This window comes from Candida dubliniensis, chromosome 2, assembly GCF_000026945.1.
Source record: "Candida dubliniensis CD36 chromosome 2, complete sequence".
In the NCBI taxonomy this organism is placed as follows: domain Eukaryota; kingdom Fungi; phylum Ascomycota; class Pichiomycetes; order Serinales; family Debaryomycetaceae; genus Candida; species Candida dubliniensis.
The window spans coordinates 58,657-78,717 of record NC_012861.1 but is presented as its reverse complement, the minus strand read 5'-3'; the positions used below and the strand labels follow the sequence as shown (position 1 = coordinate 78,717).

Sequence of the window (20,061 nt, the reverse complement as noted above, 5' to 3'; positions counted from 1 at the left end):
CGTAAAAGCTGAAAAAAAAAAAAAAAAAAAAAGATTTCATGTCAAATTGAGTTGTCTCTTTTACTTAACTTTGTTTTTTCGTTCCATTTGTAATTCCAAATCCGATTAATCGTCTGGGGTGGCTGGCGTTCTCTGTCTTCTTTTCGCCAAAACTATTTGTATACCGTCGAAGCTGTTATAATTCTAATATGATAACATTTAATTGACTTTCATACACTGTCTCAGTCTTGGCAAATGAAAATTGATGTATTTGTCAACCATTTTGTTTTTACCTAGAAAAAGAAAAATCTTCTGATCATGACATCCCATAATCACCATATTATGCGGCCGATCATTTGATACCGGGACGAAGCCTTGGCAAAAAGAAAAAAAAAACCTAAAAGCAAAACCAAACATAAAGCGATCCTGTGTCTTCCCTTTCCGCCCTCCCCAAATCCCATTGAATCATTATATATATATATAACTTAAGCACCCCCCACCTTCAATCCGTTTTAATTTTTTTTTTTTGGCTACTTGATTATCCACAATTTTCACATATACCTTTGTTTTACTAGATTACCCATGTCGAGACGTGTATTACCTGCATTACATGAAATTGCTATTCGTCAAGGTTTAGAAAACATCAATCAATTGGGATATCCTCATTGGTCGTTTATAAAGTTAGATGAACCCCCATCACATGTATTAACGGTTCATTATCAATTGAAAAATTTTAAAACCACCTGGGAGTTTTTAAACTCTGTTGCTGAACTTGCTGCTAGTAAGAAACACCATCCAACTATAATCACGACATACAACAAAGTCGATATTCAGTTGACTACACATGATAGCGATAACAATGTAACTCAAGATGATCTTGATATGGCAGAGGCTATCCAAAAGCAGTATCATGAATTAACTAACTAGAAATATTAATATACTGTGATTATTATACAATGCAAAAAGAATCATGTGTGCCAGCTATGTACTTTCTAATCTAATGAATTTGCGTCGTTGTTTAATTCTTTATTTGCAAAAATTCGTCTCTCACTTTACTCACTCTATATAGTCAACTTTCTTGACAGCCCGACAATACTTATCTTTTATCTCAATTGCTTCATAAGTACCTTCGAGACTTGCCATTACTACCAATTCATGTTGCCATATATCCTTTATCGTTTCCTTTTCAACCAACTTCCGAAGTGTCTTTTTGCCCTTTTTGATATCGATTGTACGAATATAAGTAAGTTGGAATGGTGGCTCACCAAGAAATGTAAATATCAACTCTGTTTGGTCACCCTCGTGAAGGTCTTCTATCAAATAATCGCCTTTATTCACTTCAACAGTAGGAATCTCGTGCACCTCTAATCTCAACTCATCCAGTTTGGTTGTGTCAAATGTGTAATTCACAGCACACGAATTGATTCCAGAATCCTTCAATCCGTGAATACTTAAAACACCGGGACGTGACGCTAATCTCTCAAAACGACTGTACAGCTCTGCTCTTCTCACCTTGTCATTATACTCGTAGAAAATAGTGATTGGGAACACCCCTGTCAAATTGTAAGCAACGTGATCTCCTACACAATAATGCTTTCTTGCTGGATCCGCCTTATAAATAGTAGGAGGTTCGGTTATGGATACAAGATATCTGTCATTTGTTTTGAAATGGTGTGTTGTACAACCATTGGCATCGGATACTTTGGCAAACTTCAAGGAATAGTCGCCCAACCCAAGAATGTTAAGAGTTTTCAAAGTGATATAACTATCAGCCACATTTCGATACCTGATATCATGCATCTTTCCTGTCTTTTCATTCGTCAATGTCAACAAAACATCAAATGGATATGCTCCACTAAATTGAATAGGGATATGGGCAATAATTGAGTCCTCAGATAATTTATTCTCACATACCTGAGTAAAATGATCATCGGGTACGAATTGTGCAGTTGGTAATGGGTTAATATCATAAATTACTTTGGGAACGTGTAAACTAGTTGTTTTCCCTCTGGTTTTTGTGTATAAACGATCATAAACACGTTTGAATTGATGCTCGAATCTCCCGTTGGACTTAGTTGGTAATTTGATGGTGATATCGCGAGTTTCGATATTCATTGAATGCATCTCCAATTTTCCACTGGGTAATTTTATTTCGTAATCGACCACAAATGGTGCTTCACCAGTTAACTTCAAGGTAATTTCATTGGAGCATCCGTTACATACCGGTTTCAAATGAATTGTTGAATCATCTGTATGTTGTAACATTTCATTACTAGCAAAAATCTCCATTGATGGTTTGGCATAATAATTAATTGTGATAAATTGGTCTGCCTTGCCTATACGTCCAGCACAGCCATTACTCTCAAAAGAATGTAACCAATACGTCCCCTCTTCTGATAATCTGATCGAGGAATCGACCATCTGAGCCCGTATGATAGAAGGTTCTTTGGATGTTGGCTTCAAATATTTGACTTCAATCTTATCATTCCCGTTAACGGTAACTTTAGATTTTATCTTCAATGGTACATCAACGTAGGACCCTTCAACAACTTGCAATTTCTGCCCAGTTTGACTAAACTCGATTTCTGGAATATCCAGTCTACTAACAACCCTTACCGGAGAGTTTGCATCAACTATTATAGCATTACAGCCAAACCTATCCTTCGCATTGCTTAACTTCAAGTCGTATGTTTTACCAATCAATTCCCTTGGTGTGTCAATTGCATAACTTTCAACATTGCTAACTTTTACAGTATCGACCAACTTCTTTTTGGAGCTGACATCCAAAAAATCATACTCAAAGGAAAACGGTCCGTTCCCGTTGAAAAAAATAGGAACTTTTGTTGTGTGCCCATAGCATGTGTGAATTATTCGTTGCTGAACTTGGAATCCCACTTGTGACAATTGTCTGAAATAAGTCAGATACGAATACTCATTTTCATCCAATGCTATAGGGTCTTTGAAATAGTTTGCATCTTTTAAATTGGTAAATACAATAGTGTAACTACCTTCACTGGGAGGCTTGAATTTAAATGAATGAGACTTTTCAAATGACTTTAGTTCTCGGTTAAGTCTACCAGTATCCGAGTAAACTGGTTTAAGAATGCCTGATATATTGGAATAAATTTGATATTGCACTCTAAACGGAGGTCTACCTTCAGTGAAATTGAAATCAAAGTTGTACCCAACCGTACCAAGACATCTATCGGAGACGGGATCAGCAACAATATCCAACGATGGGATTGATGCCAACTCAATGTCAACTGGTGTTTTGTCTGTTTCACATGGACAATACTTGTCTCTGGCACTGGACAACACATATTTACCTGGTCTGGTTATTGCAAACCCATTACGCAAGTCAGCTTTAGTCTTGAACGTACGAGTTAGATTTTGTTCTTGCTCGCCGATATACTTCACTTCAACGTCAATAGGGAAATCTTCTTCATTAAAGTTTTCTAAATTAGAAAAGTGTAGTACCTTTTGTCCACCCACTAATAACTCTTGGTTTGTCTCTTTATCGTAAATTCCAATGGACGGTGATTTTCTGAGCTCAAGTTTATACCACACATCTTTATCTTTTGAAAGTGGCTCATAACGATGCACATTACCAAAAGAATCTTTAACTTGCAACAATTGGAATTCCAAAACGCTTTGATCGTTCCACTTCAAAGAATTCTTGGAATCTAAAATTTTCTCTTGTAACGAATTACGCACTAATCTAACAGTTTTGAGCCAGCTGAAATCGGTTCTGGATATTTTATGATCTGTTTCTTGTCCTATTGTTAGATTCATCATTCGGAATTCTTTACCATTGACTTTTACGTTAAGTTTCACAGACGACGGAGTAGTACTGAACACTTCTATCCATGGCAAGGGGAAACTTTCGTCTTCTAAAGTGGTGACACATTTGAACCTATTTGAGCTTTCAAAGTTTGGAGGATAAAAAAACCTTGCCAGGGGACAATCTGAAATTACAAATTCTGACTTGTATGTACGAATGCTGTTTCCTTTATTATCTAAAACGTTTTTGATCCTGTATATTCCTGCCTTTGTTATCGGGTATTCCAAGTAGAAAATTCTTTTATCGGATTTTTTATAATCTTTATATCGAGACAAGTGGGCATAGTCTTGTTTAAAGAGCTTTCGAAGTGAATACCCAGTATAATTCAAATATTGGATTTCGTTGTCAGGGGTAGTGTGTTGTATTTGCAAATATCCAATACCCGATGTGGTGTTGAACTCAATGGGCATGTTGATAATATTATTGTTGTTCAAGCCGAGACATGTCTGATCAAAATGGAACGGGTTCATTTTTGCTGAGGAGTCTGGTAAATAGTGAATTGTCAATTGACCTTTGAAATGTGAATCCATGTCTAATATTTGGCTTCTATCAATTGATTCACCAATGATGTTCAATTCCTTTTCTTGCAACAAAAACCTCCAAACTGGTAAAAATACATTGGCAAGTAAGGGTAATGCCATAGAACTTACTAAGAAAATTGAGAATCCATATAGTATTATCGTAAGCAATAATGTCTTTAAAGGCGCAAATGATAAGTACTGAATATTCAAAACTGGCAAAAGCCATAAAAATAACCCATCCAATACACTATACTTCAATACAAAAGTAAAATTGCTCAACAGTGTCAACACTTCTCCCGTTGCTGGGATTTCTGATTTTAGTAGTACTAAATCATAGATTTTCCAACTCTGTATTAGAATGAATACTGACACAACGAAAAGCCTTTGTGAAGCTTGATCTAGTACACTGGTCGGTATCAATGGCTGCAGCAAATTTTCTCTATTCCTTTTCCTCCGTATTTCAGTATTGGTTGAGTCCATTCTAAGTTGTGCTGAATTATTGGTTTGAGTTTATTCATAAAAATGTAAACACTGACAAAGATGGAATATCGTAAGGAAGAAAAAAAAAAAAAAAAATGAGAAGGAAAAATCGACAGTTCTAAACATCAAAAATGGGACTGCATGTAATGTTAACTCCTAAACAACCTAGCTAGAGTTGACAAAACTCAGAGTGCAGTTTCAAGAGAATATAGTATATTTCTAGAAACACTAAATCGAATATAAACACTTCTGTTATAATTGATTTAACAATATTTTGAGTTGGAGGTTGACCTTGTGAACTCATCATCGGTAGTTGAACTGTAAGTTATACTACTTGAAGTAACCTGGGAAGCATTGAATGATGAATTGCTTGATTCTACTCGAGTGGGAGCAATTGCAACAGTAGTTTCACTTTCAGCAACATAGATTACAGAATATGTATCTTCAGCATTTGGGACATCAACAGTGGGTACTGGCAACTGATTACCATTTGTCACAGCAACAATATTTGCCACCTTGTTTGAATTCTTATACTTTCCAAAGTAGATTTGAGCATTATCGTAATCAAAAATGGCATAATGATATTTGAAAATGAAATTTGGCAAAAGGCCTTCGTATGCATTGTATCCAATATCACAAGAGGCAACATTCAATGCTACGAAAGTGGTACCGTTTCTCTCAATGGTATCACCAACTATATCAACTAGCTGAAACCCAATATCATAGCCCTGAACACTCAAAGTAATGTTCAATCCTTCAATATATTTAATGTCAAAATAAATATTACCATTGTCATCTTTAATATAGTCATCGCCTAATATTTTGAAAATGTTGTTTAAAACCGGAGTTGGTGGCACAAATCCGTTAGTGCCGCTATCAATTTGGTACAAGGTTTTCTGGTTGGAAACAATTGCATCACCAAGTTTGATTTGATTGACAGTGAATGTTGGCATTAACCAATAATTGACTTGGTTAATAAAACTAATTACCTTAATAAAGGGTGCTCTAACTAGTGGACCATCGATGATGTTGGTACTAATTCCCCCAAATATAATAGATGGGTTTTGATCTTGGCCGTTGAAGGAAAATAAAACACTCTTTGTGTAACCCTGGTCTTTTAATAAATAGGGAAAATTCAGATAATTTGTCTTGAATAGCTCTTGTCTCGTGAATCCAATGCCCAAGATACCCGAAAATGAATCCATGTCGGAAATATTTGCCAATCCCATAGACAAATTGGATAACTTCCAATCTCTGGAGCTGATTGTTTCGTTGACCAAGTAAACTGGGAATTCGCCACCATATCCATATTTCATAATAGCAGTCTGATTGCTGTTGTAAAAGGTTGAAGAAGCTGAGAAATTGTAGATTGAGTCCACAATCATCAAATCAGAAGAGCCTGAATCAACAATAATATTTGAAATAGACTGCCCAGGTGTACCTAAAGCAACATTTTCAACATAGTACATGTGTTCCTCAGAGATTGTTAAATCGAGTTTCACAGCATCACGAGCATTTGATACAGCAACAGCTAAACTTGGTACTAGCAAACTAAGAATTGTAAACAACATTTCCAATGATGTAAAACTCATAACAGAGGAGTAAACTATTTATCAGGAATATTAACCAGTTTATATAGTTGTTCTTTAACCTCCAATTTGGCATATTTACATGTCAAGTTTATACGTAGAGAAGGTGATATGTGTCTGTATTTTTTTTTTTTTTTGCACCCATAGTAGTATGATTCAGGATTTCCTATTTGGGAACTGACAATGATAAAACAAAAATTTTAAAACAAACTGTTGGAAACGAAATTGCTACACTTGTCGGTTAGTCTGAAGTTAAACTCTCTAAATAACTATGAAAGATAATCTATAAAAGTTTGATTTGGATTTGTTTTTGGCTCCTGGAAAACAGGAAAGGGCAATAAAAAAAAGAAAGAGAATTGGTAATAAACTCTTCTCATTGAGGTCACAAACTATAAACAAAAATTACGGCAACATTCCGCAATTACCAGAGAGATGATTTCAAAGAATAAATTGTTTCTCTATATTGATCATTGTTACCAGCCATTTATATTTTCAACCACAACGGCAAGTAAAAAAAAAAAAAAGTCGTGTCTCACACAATACTCAGTTCGCTTCTGTCTTTCTTTCTTTTTTTTTTTTTTTTTTGTTCTGTTCACTTTTGTAACTTGACAATCACTTGTCTATCCATTTTTACAGAACTAAAAGCCCAAGGCAGAAAAAAAAAATAACACATTAAACAGACTGTGGAAAACAACCAATTTGTTACACTTGATTACAGTGGGTACAATCTAGACATTTGATTATAGGATTGATTTGATTATTTGGTTTGCGTTTTGATTTGTTTTCTTTATAGAATTTTTTTTTTCCCCATCCCACCCCCCCCCTGTACCTTACTCATCAAACGCTGTCTTATACTTGCAGTCTCGAACACTTAGTCATCCTCAATAACATCATTCACAATCGGCGATAATCAAAAGTTGAGCATCAAGCATACTTGAATATAAATCAAGAAAAATGGACAAGGGGGATTCTAATAAAAGGTCCAAGGACAATGCTATTCACAATCCGTTTGTTCTGTTTGAGACTCCTCGGTCGCCATCACGATCAACCAGAAGTCTAAATCCTCCTAAGTTGAACGAAGTGAATGGTATACAATCGTCACCTCCACGAAGGAGAAATAACAACACAATTTTCAGTGATCGATATATACCGAACAGAACGGGGGTTGACCTCCAGGCTGCCTTCAGTTTAACTAATGAAGAAATACTACCGGATTTGAGAAACAATCGAAATGCTGATAACGAAATAGAAATTAGGCGAGAAGAGGAAGCAAATCGAACTTTTTCAACAGTTCTTAAAGCAGAATTATTTGGTGATAATGTGCCAATGGCAACAGCAAACTTGTCTAGTGCCACAGCCAATACTAGTCTTGCAAATAATCGATCAAAAACAGGGAGAGCAAATACTGGTATTGTTAATGGTGCTATTGCGTCTGCGTCTGCTGCTGCTGCATCTACATCAAGTCTTTCTACAACCCCACCAAGATCTTCTACTTCTGGTCAGAATTTTCCTGGATCTACTGGCTCGTCGTTACCTGGTAATAACAATATAAATGGTACTAATGACAGCCATAACATCATTTCAACAAATGCTAACAACAATATATCCAGTGACATTGATGATATTACTAGCACGCCACGTAGGAAAACTAACTTATTTACTTACCAGTCTCCGAAAAAATCCAAACCAATATCAAGAGACTTGCAACAAGAATTGTACTCGTTGTCACCAGTGCGGCAGGATTCGCAGAAACTATTGTTGTCGCCGCAGAAAAAGCCTCGAACAATATCAAAAGTCCCATACAGGGTATTGGATGCACCGGAACTATCTGATGATTTTTATTTGAATTTGGTTGATTGGGGCCAGCAGGATGTGCTCGCAGTAGGGCTAGGCGACAGTGTGTATTTGTGGGATGGCGCCACACAATCAGTGGACCGATTGTGTAATTTGACAAACAAGGACAAAGTGACAAGTTTGAATTGGATAGGTACTGGTACCCATTTGGCGATAGGAACATCCAAGGGTTTGGTGGAAATATGGGATGCAACTAGAATCAAGTGCATAAGGACAATGACAGGACATTCTCTACGGGTTAGTTCGTTGGCATGGAATGAACACATTTTAAGCAGTGGGAGTCGCGATCGAACAATTTTAAATCGTGATGTGAGAATTGAAGATCATTATGTTAATAAATTTGATAATCACAAACAAGAAGTATGTGGACTTAAGTGGAACGTGGAAGAGAATAAACTAGCTAGTGGTGGCAACGATAATAATTTGTTTGTATGGGATGGGCTCAATCCTAAACCGTTGCATCAATTTACCGACCACACTGCGGCCGTCAAAGCTATAGCTTGGTCACCGCATCAGCGTGGGATTTTGGCATCGGGTGGTGGAACAGCTGATAAGACTATAAAGACATGGAACACATTGACTGGGAACTTAGTACATGATGTTAATACTGGCTCGCAAGTATGCAATTTAATCTGGTCAAAGAATTCCAACGAATTGGTTTCTACTCATGGTTATTCAAGAAACCAAATTATTGTGTGGAAATATCCATCCATGCAACAAATTGCACAATTGACGGGCCACACATATAGAGTTTTATACTTGTCGTTGTCCCCTGATGGCGAAACAATTGTTACTGGAGCTGGTGATGAGACGTTGCGGTTCTGGAATGTATTTGAAAAGAATAGGCATAACGAATCACCTGCTTCGGTCTTGTTAGGAGCATTTCTGCAGTTGCGCTAAGAAGAGGAACGAGAAAGAATAAATAAAAACTATATATCTAATTCATAGTATTAAACATTCCGAATTCAAGATATTTATGTCAACCCCGGGAATAACCCTATTTTGTGAGCACCAGTGTTCAAGATATTCAAGCGAAAGTGCCACATTTCCATTACCATCTTTGACCAATATCTGCATGTATTCAAGTGTTAGTAGAATATCTTCTTTTCTGAACCCAGTTTCTTTTGAAATCTGGCTCAATGTAAACGATCCACTTTGTTGATAAATCTTCGTCGCTAGTCTCTTTGACCAATACCTCAAATAAGTTACTTTGCCATATGGTGAAAGCGGGAACTCTGGGCCGCTGCATTTGAGCTGTCCTGGAGTAACAGCGGCCAATTTATACAGAAACTCAATCAACAATGAGCCCAAATGTCTTCTTTGAAATGGTGGGAATATGCAAATACAGGCTAGGTTATTATCATTGTCATACGATAAGACTTCCTTAGAAAAAAATCCCATGGGAATATATGACGAATCATCTTTACCGAAAACAATATAAAAATCAAAATGATCTATATTATAATACACTGATTTATCGTCAAGGAACAATTTTCCAAACAAGCATAAGTTTTGACAAAACAAAGGATCCTGAAACCCTCGCACTTCTCGAATTATATATCCATTGGCTTGGTCATAGTACAACAATTTACCTTTATTTGGTCTTTTTCGATTATATGTGCATGCAGTTACATGTTGATTCAAGGTTGTCTCATTGGAAGTGTACTTGAAACAATACTCACAAACAAACAAATGATTTAGCCAAAATTCGTGTAAATTTTCATCAAATACATCTTTCTTATGGATTTTTCGAGCCATTGATCCTTCAGAAGCCACTTTGTTGGCATATTCGTAACCCAAGGTTGAATGTGATAAATCATGGGGGTAAAAATATGCTGCATTCCCATACCATGTAGGAAACTCGTATTTACCAAATGTGACTTTATTGATATTTCGTTTGTTCAACTGTCCATAGTAAGAGTTATCTTGTTCTTTGGTGTTGGCTTTTGTCTTTCGCTTGGGGGAGGCTGTAATGATGTTTGTTGTAGTTGCCAGCATGCATAGACTTTGATGATGTTAGATGTAGAAATTAACAAGCAAAACAAACTGGTGATAGTCAAAAATCTTAATAAAAAAAAAAAAAATAGATTAAAATAAATCGAAGAAGAGGAGAAGTGTGTTTGAAATGACGCGTTGAACAAACTCAAGAAAAAAAAAAAACATACACCCACCTACAAATCCGTGAAATCTTTATCCATATAAATCATCTACACCAAAAATAAACAACTAAGAATATACAATGCCACCAAAAGGTTGGAGAAAAAATGCAGATGGACAATATCCACAACCAAGCAGTAAAGAAAATGAGTTGATATCAATTGATGATATTTTGTTTCCGAGAACTACCATTCAGAAACTAGCCAAGAATATAATTTCCGATGACGAAAACAATACTAGCCAAATGACGATAGCTAAGGATTCTCTTCTTGCCTTACAACGATCAGCTACAGTATTTGTTTCTCACTTGTTGTTTCAAGCTAAGCAAATATCCAAAGAAGCAAATCGGAAAACTGTGTCAGCGCAGGATATGTTGGCTGCATTGGAAAGGGCAGAATTCAGTGGCTTTATACCCGAAGTGAAACAAAAACTTAGTGTTTTTGAAGCTAATGTTGCTTCAAAGAAACAACTGAAAGCTGCCAAAGCAATCTCAACAACTGAAGGTGGGGAAAAGAGTACCTTAAAGAAACCAAAACTTGACAATGAAAGTATGGAAATTGATGCTGATGATGTTAATGTTAATGGTGATGAAGATGATGATAATAGTGCCGATGAAAATGAAGACGATGATGAGAATTCAAAGCAAGACATAGAAAATGGTGATGAACAAGAGGAGGATGGAGACGATGATAATGATGAAACAGAAGAGGACGTTTCCAACCCCATATCAGCTTTAGCCAAAGAGGAGCAAGAGTTACAAGGAGTGGAGACTGAACCTGAAATTGAAGACAAACCAGATTCATCAGAGACTGAAGAAGAAGAAGATTGATTGTAAGTATCACTATATATCGATTTCAATTTCTAATGCAATGAGAAAATGCTGGGAACCCACATTCCGACCCAATAAACAAATACAAAATCAACAATACACCACCACTAATAGATAATAGAAACTTTGTTTTCATAAACCACATTTTCCTCTTTATCTGCTGAGCTCTTTTTTGGAACACCAGAGATGACGTATTCAATCTATCAGTTTGATCAACTAACGAGTTGATTTTATCACCTCTGCTCAATAGTTTATTTATATTTTCCAACATCAACAGTCTCACTTCGTCAACTTCTTCGTTAGCCAATAACAATTGGTTTGGATTGATTTGATCTGCAGGATGCCCTTCTTCATTATTTTCATTGGTAGAGCCATAATTGTATACATGTTCGTTAGAATCATAGTTCATTTCTTCATATTTTATTATTTGGTTCATGTACAATTTGAATTCTCCCAATTTCGTTTTAGACGGTTGTCCTGAAACTGGTTTGTTGGATTCTAATTCTCGTTTATATTCGATATATTTATCCATTATATTCTTTAAGATATTCAACACCAATGTTTTGTTGGCATGAACATGGACAATAGCGACAACAGTTATCAAGTCACGGCTCCCATCTTGGTTTGCTAGCAATTTTTTCATGAAATACATTGAGAGCTTTATACTATTGCTTGAAGAAATTGGTATTGATCCAATTAATGTTTTAGACGCATTGATTAAACCCAACTCCTGTGAAACTATTTCAGAGCAATTGACATTACTGCTGTTTACAAGATGTACTAGATTGGAGTTTTCGTATGTGTATAAGGTGGTGGAATTTATAGTTAATGTACAATGGATTACTTGAGGGGGGATTGTTAGGCTCTAAGGAATTAAAAAAGGTGTAGGTTGTATAAACGGTTATACGTACAATGTTTATGCAAATCTGTTTGGCTCATGATTATGTTGATGTGAAGGTGGTGAATCTATGTCGTGACAGCAAACACAAATAATGAACAAAGTTGAGAAGTGAATAGAAAACCTGGAGACGAAAATCAATGACAGGTTTTGGACAAACAAAAGAGAGAGAAAAAATAGTTGGGGCAGCCAAAAAAAGAAGAATTCATTTATCACATTATACTCATCTCAAACTCTCTATTAGGCTTTCTCTGTATACAGTGCGGTTTGAAAAAAAAAAAAAAATGGTAGAGATCATCTGAGTTCCACTTTTTAACCACAACAGTAACCACTCTTTTACAGGTTTGCTATTAGACTACATACCAAGACTAAGAGATGGGTAAATATAGAAAGAGATTTAATGAGAAGGCGAGGACAGGGATGCTTGCCAAACAAGCCGCATTGAGGAAAGCCAGAAATAAACAGTTCTATAGACAAGACGATGAAGAAGAGAATGAACCAACTCCAGATACCACTGAAATATGCAATACACAAGATTCAAATTCTGAAATACTTGCACCCGTCACCGAAGAAGAGCGATTAGCTAAAAAAAGGGCATTAGAACAAAATTTGTATTCGGAGAATTCCAAAAAGGAGAAAATGTCTCGAGCAAAGAAGAAACGTTTAGATAAATACATTGATCATCAATTGAAAAGGGAAGAAAAGAAAATATTGCTTGAAAAGTTGGCTGAGACCAAGATGGACACTAGTAACTTTGCTGCCCTTAAGGAGTTAGGAAAGGGTAAGCAAACCAAGAAGGAGGAAATGATTGAGGCATTGGAATTGGAACGTCAGGGGAGGGGCGATGAGCATACACGGGAAATTTTATATGAAGAACGGGATATAAAAGACTTCAATGATGATGAAGATGGTAGTATATTTAAAAGCTTTGACGAAGATATACATGTGCAAGAAGAGGAAGAACAGCGGTCGACATTTGTGGATAATAGACCCAAAAAGTTTGGCGGTCAAGGTTTTGGTTTCGGTTTTGCCAATATACCTGTAATTAAAAAAGATACTACTGAAGCTCCAAAGAAAAAGTATAGCTGGAGAAAAAGAGTAGAGGAAGAGGAAAAGAAGAGATTAAAGAAGGAAGACGATGATGATTTTGCATCGTCTTCAGAGGATGATGAAGAGGATGGCATTAGCAATACCCAAGAGATTGTTGAAGCAAAGGAGTTAAATGATCTGGAGGTTGAGGAAGAATTTGAAACTGAAGCTGAACTGAGCCCAGAAGTTGGTGATTCTGCTGAAAGTGAGGTTGATCTTTCAAGTGAAGAAGAAGAAGAAGAAGAAGAGTCAAAGTTGATGAAAAGCAAACCGCGTCACTCTACTACTGCAGCTAGTTTCAAAGAATGGGCAGAACAACAGGTTCGTATTATGGAAGGAAGAGATAAGAATGTTCTCACACCAGAAGCTTCTGATGAGATTAAGAAAAAGTATTCAAAACAGACTGTTAGAGATGAAGACATAGATCACTCGTCCGATGAAGAAGGATACATCCCTATAAACAAAGAAATGCAACGTCAAGCATTTGTTGTTGAAGTTGGCAGAACAGATTATATTCAAAAACAAAGAGTTTTACTTCCTGTTTTTGCTGAAGAGCACAGGATAATGGAGGCTGTCTATCACCACGATTGTATAATTCTTGGTGGTGAGACCGGTTCAGGGAAGACAACACAGGTTCCTCAGTTCTTATACGAGGCAGGTTTTGGCAACTTACTGCACGACTTGTATCCCGGAATGATTGGTGTGACTCAACCAAGAAGAGTGGCGGCTGTCTCTATGGCTGAAAGAGTTGGTAATGAATTGGGAGACCATAGTCACCGGGTTGGTTATCAAATACGATTTGATACAACTATAAAAAATGAAGGTAAGGAAAACGGTACTGCATTGAAATTTATGACCGATGGTGTTTTGTTGAGAGAAATGATGACGGATTTTTTGTTAACCAAATACTCAGCAATAATTATTGATGAAGCCCATGAGAGAAATATCAATACAGACATATTAATTGGAATGTTGACTAGAGTGGTGAAATTAAGAAGAAAATATCACAAGGAAAACCCTCAACAGTATAAGCCTTTGAAACTTATTATAATGTCGGCTACTTTGAGAGTCTCTGATTTTTCGGAGAACCCTGCGTTATTCAAAACGCCGCCTCCTATTATAAATGTCCAGGCAAGACAGTATCCAGTATCAATACATTTTAACCGAAAAACTAATTACGATTATTTGGAGGAAGCATTTAAAAAGACGTGTAAAATACACCGTAAACTTCCTGAAGGTGGTATATTAATATTCTTAACAGGGCAAAATGAGATCACCACTTTGGTGAAAAAGTTACGACAGGAATTCCCGTTTAAAAAGAAGTCAGCCATTCAATATGATGAGAATATTGATGTTAAGTTGTCAGAAAATGTTCAACAAGAGGTCGAAGATGTTGATTTCAGTGTTCAATCTGGAGATACTGGTCTACTTGACGATTATGAAGAAGGAGAAGAGAATGAGGAAGAAGAAGAAGGTTTCGAAGAGGCCGTTGATAATAAGGAGTCAGAAGTGGGCCCATTATATGTATTGCCTTTATATTCTTTATTGCCGACTAAGCAACAAATGAAAGTGTTTGAGGACCCTCCACCAGGAAGCAGGATTTGTATAGTTGCCACCAATGTTGCCGAAACATCGTTGACGATACCAGGGATCAGATATGTGGTGGATTGTGGTCGTTCTAAGGAAAGAAAATACAACCAAGAAAATGGAGTACAGTCATTTGAAATTGACTGGGTTTCGAAAGCGTCTGCTAACCAGCGTGCTGGTAGAGCGGGTAGAACTGGACCAGGACATTGCTACAGATTGTACTCTTCTGCGGTTTTTGAAGACTTTTTCCCACAGTTCAGTGTTCCTGAGATTTTACGTATGCCATTTGAAAGTATCGTTTTAAGTATGAAGAGTATGGGAATTGATCAAATTGCTAACTTCCCTTTCCCTACTCCTCCTGATAGATTCTCGTTGAAGAAGGCCGAAGAATTGTTGATCATATTGGGTGCATTAGATAAACAACACAAGCAAATCACTGATTTAGGGAAGAAAATGTCATTGTTTCCGTTGAGTCCAAGATTCGCAAAAATCTTAATTATTGGAAACCAACAAGAGTGTCTTTCTTATATCATTGCTATTGTCTCGGCATTGTCTGTTGGGGATCCATTTATAGGTGAGAACGAATTAGTTGGAAATATGAGTGACGAAGCACGCAGAGAGTTTAGAACAAAATTCTATCGCTCACGTGCATTATTCTCAAAGTTGGATGCATCGAGTAATTGTATGATGTTATTGTCTGCTGTTTGTGCATATGACCATGTTCCAAAAGAGGAGCAAAATGAGTTTTTACAAAAGCATTATCTTAGGCATAAGATGATGGAAGAAATACAGAAGTTGAGAAAACAAGTTGGAAATATAGTAGAAAATATGATCATGTCTGCAGACGGGTTACAGTTGGCACAAAAAGTGAAGTTGCCCATTCCAAACAAAAAGCAAGTGAGTGCAATGAAACAGATGATTGCGTCAGGGTTTATAGACCAAGTGGCAATCCGAGGCGATCTCATTTCATCTGAGGTGAAAGTTGCAAACAAGACAAGTATCATAAATATCCCCTACTGTCCAGTGATGCCAATAGAAGATGGTCCATTTGTATACTTACACCCCAACTCCCTTATAGCTGAAAGCGGACAAATTCCAAGCTCGTATCTTGTTTATCAATCTTTGAGTACAAAGGGAAATACCGGTGAAGGTGAAACTAAGAAAGTAAGGATGAACCCGCTAGTTGATATAAGTGGCAAGCAGTTGGCTAATATAGCTAAAAGCTCAGTTCTACTCACATATTCCAAACCTTTAGGACACCCTTATGCTCCAAAAAACTTGACACCAACGAGAAGAGAATGCTATGTGGTTCCACGTTTTGGAGCAGCTATTGGGAGTGGTGGTGTTGGTTGGGATTTGCCTGCCATTAAAGTGATCCAGGAAAAACGTAAAGGTGTTTGGGTAAACTTATAGGATTTATATAGATTGAAAAAAAAAAGAAAGAACACTTTTTTTTTTTTTTTAATTATTTACTTTGCAACTATACATGTACACAGTTAGACTACGAGAAATACGAAAGTTGTCGTTGGAAAAGCTACTTAGCACGCTAAGCAAAAAAAAAAAAAAAACTAGCACATTTTGATATTTCTCTGGGGTTGGGTTGGCTTGTAGATGAACGTCTCGATAATCAGCCAAAGAGGTTTATAATGTCATCATCCAAATCTTGTGTATCCTCTTTTTTCATGTTTTCCTTCATTGTATGGAAAAGCCCCATCAAACCTTGTTCGTGGTATATTTCTTGTTTAGTTTTTTCTGTAGTGGTAGCGCTTGGAACCTCAGAATGGTCTTTAGCTTTAAGATCACTGTCCTTATCCTTATCCTTTTTACGAAACATTATTTGTAAATGATCAACTATGTGTGATTATAGAAACTTTCATCCAGGATGCTTTAAATTAATTTTGAGCTGTTTATATATGATAAATTTATGAAGAATTCAAGGGATGAAAAAAAAAAAAAAAAAAAAATTTGAGATTGCCTTCTCCGCATCAGTTTGTTGTTATATCATTAAAGATTGATCTTGATTATCCTTTTTTTTTTTTTTACTACTGCTATTATTATTTGCATTGTAATGATATATAATTCAGATTGTTTTCCTATCTTTTCTTTTTTTTTTTTTTGTAAATAATAATTGGTTAAGAAAATTGTCGACTTGATGTTTTATCAACTTCATGAATGACAATGGAAACAAGTCATGATTTGTTCTGAAAAGTCTCCTCATTTTATTTCTGATCAAGGGATTATTCGTATTTGTTATCTACGAAGAATGTACTAGGGAGGAAGGATTTTTCGTTAACAAAAGTTTAGGATTCAAGTAAGGTTTTTTGATATTAGCAATTCTTCAATTTTGAGTAAAAATTCGTCTAAATATACTTGTAAATTCCTTCTCCCGAAAAAAAGATAACAATATATCTTCTTATCTCTTTCATGATTATTAGATTAAACCAATAGTATACAATAGATCATTTAATCTTCAATCATGACAGATACTAATACTATCTTGTCAGTACTATTCATCTTTCATATTCAAGTACTCAGAATATCCTGCATATAATTTTATCCAATCAAATAAAATGAAAACATACTTACGCAGAGGCAGAGAAAAAAAAACACCAGAATTAACAAATCCCAACTCAAAGTAAAAATATTTTTCATTGGTGTAATAACCATATTTATCAGAAAGTCGTAACCACATTAATATTCAACACATATCATTTACATATTCATATAACTACCATGTTGGCTCGTTTTATTGGTAAATCTACTACAACACCAGTGGGTGTATACGCTTCTACTGTATCAAAAAGATACTCTTCTATCATCTCTGTTCATAGAGACACCAAAGAAGACAACCCAAATATACCATTTGAGTTTAATTCAGAAAACAAAAAAAGAGCCGAAGAAATAATTGCTAAATATCCTCCACAATACAAAAAAGGTGCATGCATGCCATTATTGGATTTGGGACAACGTCAACTAGGATTTACTTCTATTTCAGTGATGAACTATGTTGCCAAATTATTAGATATGCCACCAATGAGAGTGTATGAAGTAGCAACATTTTATACTATGTACAATAGACATCCAATGGGGAAATACAATTTGCAAGTTTGTACCACTACGCCTTGCCAATTATGTGGAAGTGACGGTATTATGAAAGCAATTACTGATTATTTGAAAATTAAACCAGGCCAAACCACCCCAGATAAATTGTTCACTTTACAAGAGGTTGAATGTTTAGGTGCTTGTGTTAATGCACCAATGATTGCAATCAACGATGATTACCATGAAGATTTGACCCCAGAAGCCACTATAAACTTGTTGAAACAATTACAAGAGGGTAAAGAGTTAACTGAAATTGGACCAGTGGATGGTAAGAGACAATCATGTGAACCTTTCAGTGGACCAAAGGTGTTGTTGAACAAGGAACCTAATGATATAAGAAAATTCACTAGAGCTGATTTGTAAGGATTCCGCTTTTTTTGCTGCATGGATATATGTATAATAGATAAAAGTACCCTTATAGTGCTAAAATATATATAAATGGAAAATAAACTAGAATCATCTCTTTGCAATGGGGATTTTAGGCAGTGTCAATTTTTAATACCGCAGGTAAGTTTTGTATTGTGGTGGAGGATTAGACATTAATGGCACGTGATGTTTGGCAATTATTCCGAAACTTATTTTGGCCTTTTCCTTTTTCTTTTTCTCTTTGTTTGTTTAAACATTTTTCTGACTCAGAATTTATCAATGGGAAAAGATAAAGTTCCACAGTTTATATTTTTCAACTTTTGAATGTTTTTTTTTTTTTTTTTTTTTTTTTTTCCAATATTCATTTGACGAACTAACTGAAATATAATGTCACCTAAGAAGTCGTATAGTCTCGAAACAGAGTTGGTACTCAACAAGTCTGGTGACCAATACAATGCATCTGTCCCACCGTTGTATCAATCGGCAACTTTCAAGCAACCATCTTTATCTAATATGGGGGAATACGATTACACGAGATCGGGGAACCCAACAAGAACCCATTTGCAAAATCATATTGCCAAAATTATGAAGGCAGAACATGCATTTGCCGTATCATCAGGAATGGGGTGTCTTGATGTTATCACAAGATTATTGAAGCCTGGCGATGAAGTGATTGCTGGCGATGATTTATACGGTGGCACTCACAGATTATTAACTTATTTGAGCAAGAAAGGTGACATTGTTGCTCATCACTATGATACTACTAATACAGAATTAATAAAATCAAAAATAAATAATAATACGAAGATGATCTTCTTGGAGTCACCTACCAATCCTTTAATCAAAGTGGTTGATGTCAAATCCATTGCTGACTACGCCCACAAGGTTAATCGTGATATTGTTATTGTTTTTGACAACACAATGATGTCTCCAGTGTTGATGACCCCCTTGGATTTGGGGGTTGATATTCAGTATGAGTCGGCAACTAAATACCTCAATGGACACCATGATATTATGGCAGGGGTGATCGCCACCAGATCTGCTTTGCTCGCTCAACAATTATACTACATTATAAACTCTACAGGATGTGGGTTATCTCCATTTGACTGTTGGTTGTTAAGCAGGGGTTTGAAAACATTAGCGATCCGAGTCGAAAAACAGCAGCAAAACTGTATTAGAATTGCCAAATTCTTGGAAAACATAGGCTTTAAAGTTAGGTATCCGGGATTGAAGTCACATCCACAATACGAGTTGCACAGCTCCATGTGTTCAGGCTATGGTGCTGTATTATCCTTCGAAACTGGGAGTGTCCGATTACTGGAAAAAATTGTTGAAAACACCGATATTTTCGGTATAGCAGTTTCTTTTGGTTGCGTTAATTCGTTAATATCCATGCCGTGTAAAATGTCCCATGCTTCCATTGATGCAAAAACCAGAGAAGAAAGAGAATTTCCTGAGGATTTAATAAGATTGTGTATTGGTATTGAAAACTGTGATGACTTGATAGACGATCTAACCAAGGCATTGCTAAGAAGTGGTGCTGTGAAAGTGAATGATAGAGATGAGTTATATAATGCAGTGGGCATACAACCAAAATTGTAACACTCCTGGCTCCCGTACTTTATATATATTCCTAGTGCACATTTATTAGACAGTTTTAACATTTGCTAGGCAATTCTGGGACTTGTAGAGACTTTTTTGTGCTATCCACGACCTACACGTTCAAGGGAGAAAAACGCGTACCCAACTCTGTTTTTTTTTTTTTTTTT

The 20,061-nt window shown here is 36.1% G+C and overlaps 10 protein-coding genes across 10 annotated transcripts; 6 read left to right on the top strand and 4 right to left on the bottom strand. All coding sequences in view use genetic code 12, as the record gives it.

Moving 5' to 3' along the window:
• Positions 1 to 561: 561 nt before the first annotated feature.
• On the top strand, positions 562 to 906 carry CD36_15450 (4-alpha-hydroxy-tetrahydropterin dehydratase, putative; the record flags this gene model as incomplete). Its single annotated transcript, XM_002417979.1, has 1 exon — positions 562 to 906. One exon carries the CDS (start codon positions 562 to 564, stop codon positions 904 to 906), a length of 345 nt encoding a protein of 114 aa, XP_002418024.1.
• Positions 907 to 1,035: 129 nt separating this feature from the next.
• Positions 1,036 to 4,821, bottom strand: CD36_15440 (nuclear pore protein, putative; the record flags this gene model as incomplete). The annotated part of the gene is made up of 1 exon (XM_002417978.1): positions 1,036 to 4,821. One exon carries the CDS (start codon positions 4,819 to 4,821, stop codon positions 1,036 to 1,038), a length of 3,786 nt encoding a protein of 1,261 aa, XP_002418023.1.
• A 263-nt stretch (positions 4,822 to 5,084) lies between these two features.
• SAP30 (aspartyl protease, putative) lies at positions 5,085 to 6,413 on the bottom strand (the record flags this gene model as incomplete). Its single annotated transcript, XM_002417977.1, has 1 exon — positions 5,085 to 6,413. One exon carries the CDS (start codon positions 6,411 to 6,413, stop codon positions 5,085 to 5,087), a length of 1,329 nt encoding a protein of 442 aa, XP_002418022.1.
• A 951-nt stretch (positions 6,414 to 7,364) lies between these two features.
• CDH1 (APC/C activator protein CDH1 homologue, putative) lies at positions 7,365 to 9,164 on the top strand (the record flags this gene model as incomplete). Its single annotated transcript, XM_002417976.1, has 1 exon — positions 7,365 to 9,164. One exon carries the CDS (start codon positions 7,365 to 7,367, stop codon positions 9,162 to 9,164), a length of 1,800 nt encoding a protein of 599 aa, XP_002418021.1.
• Positions 9,165 to 9,206: 42 nt separating this feature from the next.
• On the bottom strand, positions 9,207 to 10,262 carry CD36_15410 (histone acetyltransferase, putative; the record flags this gene model as incomplete). The annotated part of the gene is made up of 1 exon (XM_002417975.1): positions 9,207 to 10,262. One exon carries the CDS (start codon positions 10,260 to 10,262, stop codon positions 9,207 to 9,209), a length of 1,056 nt encoding a protein of 351 aa, XP_002418020.1.
• Positions 10,263 to 10,503: 241 nt separating this feature from the next.
• On the top strand, positions 10,504 to 11,250 carry CD36_15400 (DNA polymerase epsilon subunit D, putative; the record flags this gene model as incomplete). Its single annotated transcript, XM_002417974.1, has 1 exon — positions 10,504 to 11,250. One exon carries the CDS (start codon positions 10,504 to 10,506, stop codon positions 11,248 to 11,250), a length of 747 nt encoding a protein of 248 aa, XP_002418019.1.
• A 25-nt stretch (positions 11,251 to 11,275) lies between these two features.
• On the bottom strand, positions 11,276 to 12,189 carry CD36_15390 (synaptobrevin (v-SNARE), putative; the record flags this gene model as incomplete). The annotated part of the gene is made up of 2 exons (XM_002417973.1): positions 11,276 to 12,093; positions 12,162 to 12,189. The coding sequence occupies 2 exons, from the start codon at positions 12,187 to 12,189 to the stop codon at positions 11,276 to 11,278; spliced, it is 846 nt and encodes a 281-aa protein (XP_002418018.1).
• A 334-nt stretch (positions 12,190 to 12,523) lies between these two features.
• Positions 12,524 to 16,237, top strand: CD36_15380 (ATP-dependent RNA helicase, putative; the record flags this gene model as incomplete). Its single annotated transcript, XM_002417972.1, has 1 exon — positions 12,524 to 16,237. One exon carries the CDS (start codon positions 12,524 to 12,526, stop codon positions 16,235 to 16,237), a length of 3,714 nt encoding a protein of 1,237 aa, XP_002418017.1.
• Positions 16,238 to 17,557: 1,320 nt separating this feature from the next.
• Positions 17,558 to 18,289, top strand: NUO24 (subunit of NADH-ubiquinone oxidoreductase, mitochondrial precursor, putative; the record flags this gene model as incomplete). Its single annotated transcript, XM_002417971.1, has 1 exon — positions 17,558 to 18,289. The coding sequence occupies one exon, from the start codon at positions 17,558 to 17,560 to the stop codon at positions 18,287 to 18,289; it is 732 nt and encodes a 243-aa protein (XP_002418016.1).
• Positions 18,290 to 18,364: 75 nt separating this feature from the next.
• On the top strand, positions 18,365 to 19,894 carry CD36_15360 (beta-cystathionase, putative; the record flags this gene model as incomplete). Its single annotated transcript, XM_002417970.1, has 2 exons — positions 18,365 to 18,433; positions 18,692 to 19,894. 2 exons carry the CDS (start codon positions 18,365 to 18,367, stop codon positions 19,892 to 19,894), a joined length of 1,272 nt encoding a protein of 423 aa, XP_002418015.1.
• Between the last annotated feature and the right edge of the window lie 167 nt (positions 19,895 to 20,061).